This window comes from Tachypleus tridentatus, chromosome 10 (assembly GCF_004210375.1).
Source record: "Tachypleus tridentatus isolate NWPU-2018 chromosome 10, ASM421037v1, whole genome shotgun sequence".
In the NCBI taxonomy this organism is placed as follows: Eukaryota; Metazoa; Arthropoda; class Merostomata; order Xiphosura; family Limulidae; genus Tachypleus; species Tachypleus tridentatus.
This window is the reverse complement of record NC_134834.1, coordinates 120,925,337-120,933,817: the sequence shown is the minus strand read 5'-3', so window position 1 is coordinate 120,933,817 and position 8,481 is coordinate 120,925,337. Positions and strand designations below refer to the sequence as shown.

General features: G+C 34.9%; 1 protein-coding gene across 1 annotated transcript in view; it reads right to left on the bottom strand.

The window, feature by feature from the left end:
- Positions 1-3,153: 3,153 nt before the first annotated feature.
- Trap1 (TNF receptor associated protein 1) overlaps positions 3,154-8,481 on the bottom strand; it is a 67,392-nt gene continuing 62,064 nt past the window's right edge. Inside the window, exons 15-17 of the mRNA XM_076463337.1 lie at positions 6,873-7,018; positions 3,941-4,013; positions 3,154-3,429 (exon numbers count right to left, since the gene is read on the bottom strand). Of these exons, the coding sequence (XP_076319452.1) occupies positions 3,328-3,429; positions 3,941-4,013; positions 6,873-7,018 (321 nt within the window). The 3' untranslated portion in view covers positions 3,154-3,327. The remainder of the gene's footprint in view (positions 3,430-3,940; positions 4,014-6,872; positions 7,019-8,481) is intronic.

Genomic DNA, 8,481 nt, shown 5'->3' with positions numbered 1-8,481 from the left:
CCTGCCTGACCCAAAATGACAACAGACATAAAAAATTATATACAGCTTCTGTGCACCTCTATCCATTTAGTACTTTGCTTACCTTTCAGAATGGTCAAATAATATCCTAATTTCTACTAACAAAATTCAGTCCTGCCACATATGACTATATAAGATTGATTAAAATCAGTAACATGGTCTCAAAACAGCAGCCCTTTTAAAATCCTGATGGACAGACAGAGACACATCACCATGACATCAGGTGATCATTCTGTTTCCATAGATTACTGCTAGTTTGTTTTACATAATTTCTAATGTTGGCTAATGCCAACAAATATTAAACTAGGCTTACAGTACAGCACATGGTCATAGCCTATAAATCACCTGTCACACACTGCACTGTGCAACTCTCAGTAATGTTAGATCCAGCTAGCTAATGTAGTAGGCCTGAGTTGCTGCTGGATTTACACATTTATTGAGCCAAATAATGACTTATTTCTCGTTTTTCTAAACAAGAGGAAATTCTCAACAGTCACAGCACCTGAAACTATTTTAGCAGGATTAGTTTAAATTAATCTATATATTTTTCCCCTTTTATTAGTTCCATTTTTCTGTGCCAGCAATACCGAACACGAGTATGCACATATACTCAATTCTATTACTTATCAGGATCTCTACAAGCCTACCTTCAATTTGAAATTATTTTATGCAGAATTAGAAAAAACCTACAAGGCCTTGGGCATTATTAGATATAGCAACTGAAAGGGTTTTCACCTTTTGAGTCCTAAATTGTAATTAGACCTTAAATTAGGCAAGGGATGACAGTTGTCAGCCACAAGTTTGTACATGATAAAAACAGCCAGTTTCTGAGCTGATATGCTACAGCTAAAGTTCAGCATTTAATCTACATCTTTACTAGTAGAAGAAAAAGTTCCAATTTCTGGCAATTGGCAGCCACAAAAAGAAGCTTCCCACCTTCTTCCTCAAGGAGTACTTTTCAGTGACCAGTGTGTGTGCTGACACTGTTTGTTGTTTCACCACTGACTTGCTGGTACTAAGAGCCTGCAGTATGGTTTGACTTAAACTGCTTTACTGACAATCAAAACAAAAACTTCTCTTTTCACTATATGTACATTATTTACAACAAAAAACTTTGTGTTGTAAGCCCAGTGTTTGTGGTGTGATATATTTGTAACAACGGTCTGGCACTACCAGCTGGGTTAAGGTATACTTTGTGTTGTAAGCCCAGTGTTTGTGGTGTGATATATTTGTAACAACGGTCTGGCACTACCAGCTGGGTTAAGGTATACTTTGTGTTGTAAGCCCAGTGTTTGTGGTGTGATATATTTGTAACAACGGTCTGGCACTACCAGCTGGGTTAAGGTATACTTTGTGTTGTAAGCCCAGTGTTTGTGGTGTGATATATTTGTAACAACGGTCTGGCACTACCAGCTGGGTTAAGGTATACTTTGTGTTGTAAGCCCAGTGTTTGTGGTGTGATATATTTGTAACAACGGTCTGGCACTACCAGCTGGGTTAAGGTATACTTTGTGTTGTAAGCCCAGTGTTTGTGGTGTGATATATTTGTAACAATGGTCTGGCACTACCAGCTGGGTTAAGGTATACTTTGTGTTGTAAGCCAGTGTTTGTGGTGTGATATATTTGTAACAATGGTCTGGCACTACCAGCTGGGTTAAGGTATACTTTGTGTTGTAAGCCCAGTGTTTGTGGTGTGATATATTTGTAACAATGGTCTGGCACTACCAGCTGGGTTAAGGCGTTTGACTCGTAATCTGAGAGTTGCGGGTTCGAATCCCAGTCGCACCAAACATGCTTGCTCTTTTATCTCTGGGGGCATTATAGTGTGATGGTCAATCCCCCTATTCGTTGGTAAAAGAGTAGCCCAAGAGTTGGCAGTGGGTGGTGATGACTAGCTGCCTTGTCTCTAGTCTTACACTGCTAAATTAGGGACAGCTAGTGCAGATAGCCCTCGAGTAGCTTTGCGCAAAATTAATAAAAGGTAGTTTATGTTGATTGTAAGTCCATTGTTTGTGGTGCGATATATTATTTGTAACAAGGTAGTTAATATAGGCTGAAAATCCAGTGCTTATGATCCGTAATACAAATTTAAATTGAGGTAATAAATGGCCAAAAACTGACCATTGACTTGAGATTTTTTAGAGCACCAGGGATATATTGAAAAATAAGGCAATAATTGCCTCTCTGAAATTCCTGTAAGTTTTACTTTAAATAAACTTTGGACATGCAAAATAATTAGAACAAAGAACTATATTCTTTGGCATACCTATTGAAAACAAAGTATTTTTGTCACCAGAATGTCAGTAAATGGAAAGATTTGTTACACAACATTGTAGAAACCTCAACATTATTTTGAGATTTGTAGTTTTAAAAGTCAGTTACCAGGTTTTCTTAGTTTGTACTTGGCTAAAGTAATCATCCCACAAAGAGATGTTTCACTAATTTATGATTACCCAATAAGAAATGTCACAACAGTTAGCTTAATTTTACTCATAAAATAAATAACATTTTAACTACCAATATTGTTACTTGTTCATGATTTACATTTGAAATACATTCTAGATTTAATACTGTGTGGTAAAAAAGCTACAAAAAGTTCAATACATCTATAGAAAGACTTAACCTGTTTTGCAGTAGTCTCACTGGGATTAGTTCTTTGGATGCTTGGATTGGAACAATATTAACACTCACATGACATTAGAATAAGGCTTATTATATCTTTAAAAACATATTCTTAATCTGGTCTGTTAGAAATTTTCAAGAAAAGTATTCCAAATACTCTATGACCATAACATTTTGGTCAATCCAGAGCTCTTCAGACTAGCTAGAATACTGTAGTGGGCAGTTTAGATAAGAGCAAGTTATTGTAAGTAACAATTAATGTGAAACATCCAGTTACTGTCTATTAAACCAGACCAGGGCTCACAAATAAACATACTTGACCAGTGAAGACTAATCTATAGATCTCAGGCTGAATAACCATGTAATCCTGGATTTACACAGTGAAGTACAGTTATCTTCTTACTCATAACTTGTAATTATTTTGGTAACTTAACATGTGAATGTTAGAATTCATCAAATTTTCTTTAAAACTAAACTACACTTTAAAAAAAAAACATTACATATTCACTATTCTCAGCAATGAATAAACTACATTTTATTGAAAAAGTGATGTGAAATGGTTGTACAGTTTACAATAATATAGATAAACTATGGTAGCCAGTTCATTATGTCATACTTTAATTATAACTGTGTGAACTTCCAAACGGTTCTAAACACGACTCTTAGAATTACAAGTAACAAAGGGTTCTAATGATTTTCTAAAAGTTTGGTAATTAGCTCATTTAGATTTCCAGTTACTCTTCGAGGATCATCCACTAGTCCTGCTGTCACCATGGCATTGTTAAAAACCTGAAATATGAATTTGTAACAGTTTCAAGTAATGGTACTCAATTGTTACTTCCTTTTAAAATTTAACAATATTAATAAATTTACTTTATGATAGTCCAAACTCACTGTCAACAGTATCAGTGATTTCATTAACAATGTATATACATCTTAGAGAAATTAAAAATTTTTGTTCATAAAAATGTTTAAAAGATACCTGGAATGTTTTAACAGTAAAATAGTGAAGTCAACAAGCCTGTTCACTCTCTGAGAATCAACTAGAAACTTAAGTTCCTTTACTGATTAATGTAATGTTTGAATTAGATGTACTCAACCAATAGGAATTGTTCTAAAATGGTTTACAGCAGCATCTCCTAAAGTACCAATATTTGTATTTCTGTGATATATTGTACTAATACTTTTGTATATTATACATGAAAGAGAAGTCAGATGGAGATGTTTATTTATTTATACTAATACAGTGTTTTTGACACTTGAACCTGTCCTGAACAAAATACTGCTGTCTACATTCTACCTGATTGGCTAGCAGCTCGGCTAACTGCGGATTTTTGTCTTTTAATAAGCTCATTTTCTTGATAATTGGATGGCTGTAATAAAAAGGTAAACATTATGTTAACTACATTGCTGTAATAAAAAGGTAAACATTATGTTAACTACATTGCTGTAATAAAAAGGTAAACATTATGTTAACTACATTGCTGAAGTATTCCTAAAACTTCATGTTAAACATGTCGTTACATCAGAATTACTAATTTTTTTGTTTTCATCTTCTCACAACTCTTACCTATGCTGATAACTTATACTGACAATTTTCACTGTAAAAACGTTTAAAAAACACATAGTTTTCCACATGTTTCTTTGTGATAATATAACAGAAACAAAACATAAGGGTAAGAATAAAAACATTTGGATGAGTTAATATTTTTACATTTCCAAAAGTTACTCAAATAATACTCTAACCTTTAGTTACTACAAGTGAAATATGCAGTCATCAGAATGATACTCTAACCTTTAGTTACTACAAGTGAAATATGCAGTCATCAGAATGATACTCTAACCTTTACTTACTACAAGTGAAATATGCAGTCATCAGAATAATACTCTAACCTTTAGTTACTACAAGTGAAATATGCAGTCATCAGAATGATACTCTAACCTTTAGTTACTACAAGTGAAATATGCAGTCATCAGAATGATACTCTAACCTTTAGTTACTACAAGTGAAATATGCAGTCATCAGAATAATACTCTAACCTTTAGTTACTACAAGTGAAATATGCAGTCATCAGAATGATACTCTAACCTTTAGTTACTACAAGTGAAATATGCAGTCATCAGAATGATACGCTAACCCTTGGGACACAAGAATTGATATACGAGTGGATAATACATTTCTCTAAGTACTAGATTTTGACTACAGATGTTAGTGTGCAATCAAGTGCTGTGACTACAGATGTTAGTGTGTAATCAAGTGCTGTGACTACAGATTTGTGTAATCAAGTGCTGTGACTACAGATGTTAGTGTAATCAAGTGTTGTGACTACAGATGTTAGTGTGTAATCAAGTGCTGTGACTACAGATGTTAGTGTGTAATCAAGTGCTGTGACTACAGATGTTAGTGTGTAATCAAGTGCTGTGACTACAGATGTTAGTGTGTAATCAAGTGCTGTGACTACAGATGTTAGTGTGTAATCAAGTGCTGTGACTACAGATGTTAGTGTGTAATCAAGTGCTGTGACTACAGATGTTAGTGTGTAATCAAGTGCTGTGACTACAGATTTGTGTAATCAAGTGTTGTGACTACAGATGTTAGTGCGTAATGAAGTGCTGTGACTACAGATGTTAGTGCGTAATCAAGTGCTGTGACTACAGATGTTAGTGCGTAATCAAGTGCTGTGACTACAGATGTTAGTGCGTAATGAAGTGCTGTGACTACAGATGTTAGTGCGTAATGAAGTGCTGTGACTACAGATGTTAGTGCGTAATGAAGTGCTGTGACTACAGATGTTAGTGCGTAATGAAGTGCTGTGACTACAGATGTTAGTGTGTAATCAAGTGCTGTGACTACAGATTAGTGTGTAATCAAGTGCTGTGACTACAGATGTTAGTGTGTAATCAAGTGCTGTGACTACAGATGTTAGTGTGTAATCAAGTGCTGTGACTACAGATGTTAGTGCGTAATCAAGTGCTGTGACTACAGATGTTAGTGTGTAATCAAGTGCTGTGACTACAGAGAGTGTGTGCTGTGACTACAGATGTTGTGTAATCAAGTGCTGTGACTACAGATGTTAGTGCGTAATGAAGTGCTGTGACTACAGATGTTAGTGTGTAATCAAGTGCTGTGACTACAGATGTTAGTGTGTAATCAAGTGCTGTGACTACAGATGTTAGTGTGTAAAGTGCGCTGTGACTACAGATGTTAGTGTGTAATCAAGTGCTGTGACTACAGATGTTAGTGTGTAATCAAGTGCTGTGACTACAGATGTTAGTGTGTAATCAAGTGCTGTGACTACAGATGTTAGTGCGTAATGAAGTGCTGTGACTACAGATGTTAGTGTGTAATGAAGTGCTGTGACTACAGATGTTAGTGCGTAATGAAGTGCTGTGACTACAGATGTTAGTGCGTAATGAAGTGCTGTGACTACAGATGTTAGTGCGTAATGAAGTGCTGTGACTACAGATGTTAGTGCGTAATGAAGTGCTGTGACTACAGATGTTAGTGTGTAACAAGTGCTGTGACTACAGATTGTGTAACAAGTGCTGTGACTACAGATGTTAGTGTGTAATCAAGTGCTGTGACTACAGATTTGTGTAATCAAGTGCTGTGACTACAGATGTTAGTGTGTAATCAAGTGCTGTGACTACAGATGTTAGTGTGTAATCAAGTGCTGTGACTACAGATGTTAGTGTGTAATCAAGTGCTGTGACTACAGATGTTAGTGTGTAATCAAGTGCTGTGACTACAGATGTTAGTGTGTAATCAAGTGCTGTGACTAGTGCTGATGTTAGTGCGTAATGAAGTGCTGTGACTACAGATGTTAGTGTGTAATCAAGTGCTGTGACTACAGATGTTAGTGTGTAATCAAGTGCTGTGACTACAGATGTTAGTGCGTAATGAAGTGCTGTGACTACAGATGTTAGTGTGTAATGAAGTGCTGTGACTACAGATGTTAGTGCGTAATGAAGTGCTGTGACTACAGATGTTAGTGTGTAATCAAGTGCTGTGACTACAGATGTTAGTGTGTAATCAAGTGCTGTATTTGACTGTTTATTCATAGACATAATATTTTGCTGTATAGTTTCAACATTGGTTTCTTATTAATTCTTTCTTAACTTGACTTTTTACCAAAATAAATTAATACTTCCACTTGGTTTTATTGCATTATACACTTACATACTTTATAATGAAGGCATCTTAACTCTAGCTAGGGACTGTGGCATCTTACCTGGGGTTAATCTCAAGAGTGGGTTCCAATAGCTTATACCTCTGGTCTTCTGGAATGGACTGAATAGATGTACGTACAAAGTGGCGTGCAGCAGCCATTTCTTCAACAGAGACCAGACACGGATGAGAGGACAGTCGTTTTGTTATCTGCAAAAGCAACATGGCTTAGTAAGGTGGATGTGTTTACAACAAAGAACATATTTGTATCAAATGCTTGGACTAGAACAAACACTGATTCCACGATACAGGATTTCTACATGTTGTTTCATTTATTTGTTTAGCTGGAACATAATTACTTCAGTGAAACAAATCTTATGTTTGGAGAACAGGTCACTTACAAAACTTGAGGAAAAATTTAATGAATCTTAAATTGTCAGGTAAAACATGTGTGGAGAGAATTCTTTATAGTAGGTGTCTGTAACTTGTTGGTGATACATTTCAACAATAGACAAACAGCACACAGTTCATGTTTTAAAATAATAGATAAAGTTAGGATGAAAACATCTCTGCTGTAACCCAACCTTCTGAAACTGGGGACAAATGAGAGATTTTCCTGACATTATGATCCCAGAAATGTTTATTTTCAGCAGCTGATTCCAGTCTAACAAAATTTGTCTATTTTAAAATTTTATTGTCACATTATGGTTAGAATATTGTTAGATATACATGAGTGTTTTCATTTAAGTATAGCATCAGTGTTACATTTATTTTTAGAAGTGACAGTTTATTGCCAGTTAGTTTATATAACTGTGTGAATCATATGTTGTGTAGTTTAATTGTCATAAATTAGTAGTTTGTTGTAGTATTGCACTGTTTTAGAACCTTCTAAGTTTTTCTTGAGTATTAATACAAAATAATATTTCAGTGTGTGAAAAGTTCTACCCTTCAGTTGCTATCTGTCTAAAAAAGTAGTTCAAATAAGATAAAGTGAGAGATATAGTCAAAAAGATTTAGACTGTATGTTTGTAAGTTAAGCTGTACAGGAGATGTTGTAAGATGCACAAGTTGACCAGGAGCACTAGCTCAAAATGTCATCCTAGTTTAAATAAAAATATAACAAACACGTGGTTACCGTTCTTTAATTTCAATGCATTGAACTTTGGCTTATCTCTTCCCTTTACGTTAAAATAATAAATATATAACCTAGTAGAAAAGAATTTAATATTGACAAGCATACATCAATAAAAGTCTGTTTGGTATATCTACCTCAGAGAAACAGGATTACAAGAAATTAATTATAATCAGAAACTTATCCAGGTGAAGGGAAGTAACTGTAGATTTACTTGTTGAACAAGATGAAATGGAAAAACAAACCACAAAATTGTCAAATTCATTAATTGAGGTCAATACGGGCCATGAAGTATTGAAATTTCTATAATTTTCATAAAATAAAACAAGTACAGTATTCCAACGTAACAACACACAAAACAAGTACGGTATTCCAAAGTAACAACACACAAAACAAGTACGGTATTCCAACGTAACAACACACAAAACAAGTACGGTATTCCAACCTAATAACACACAAAACAAGTACAGTATTCCAACGTAATAACACACAAAACAAGTACAGTATTCCAACCTAATAACACACAAAACAAGTACAGTAT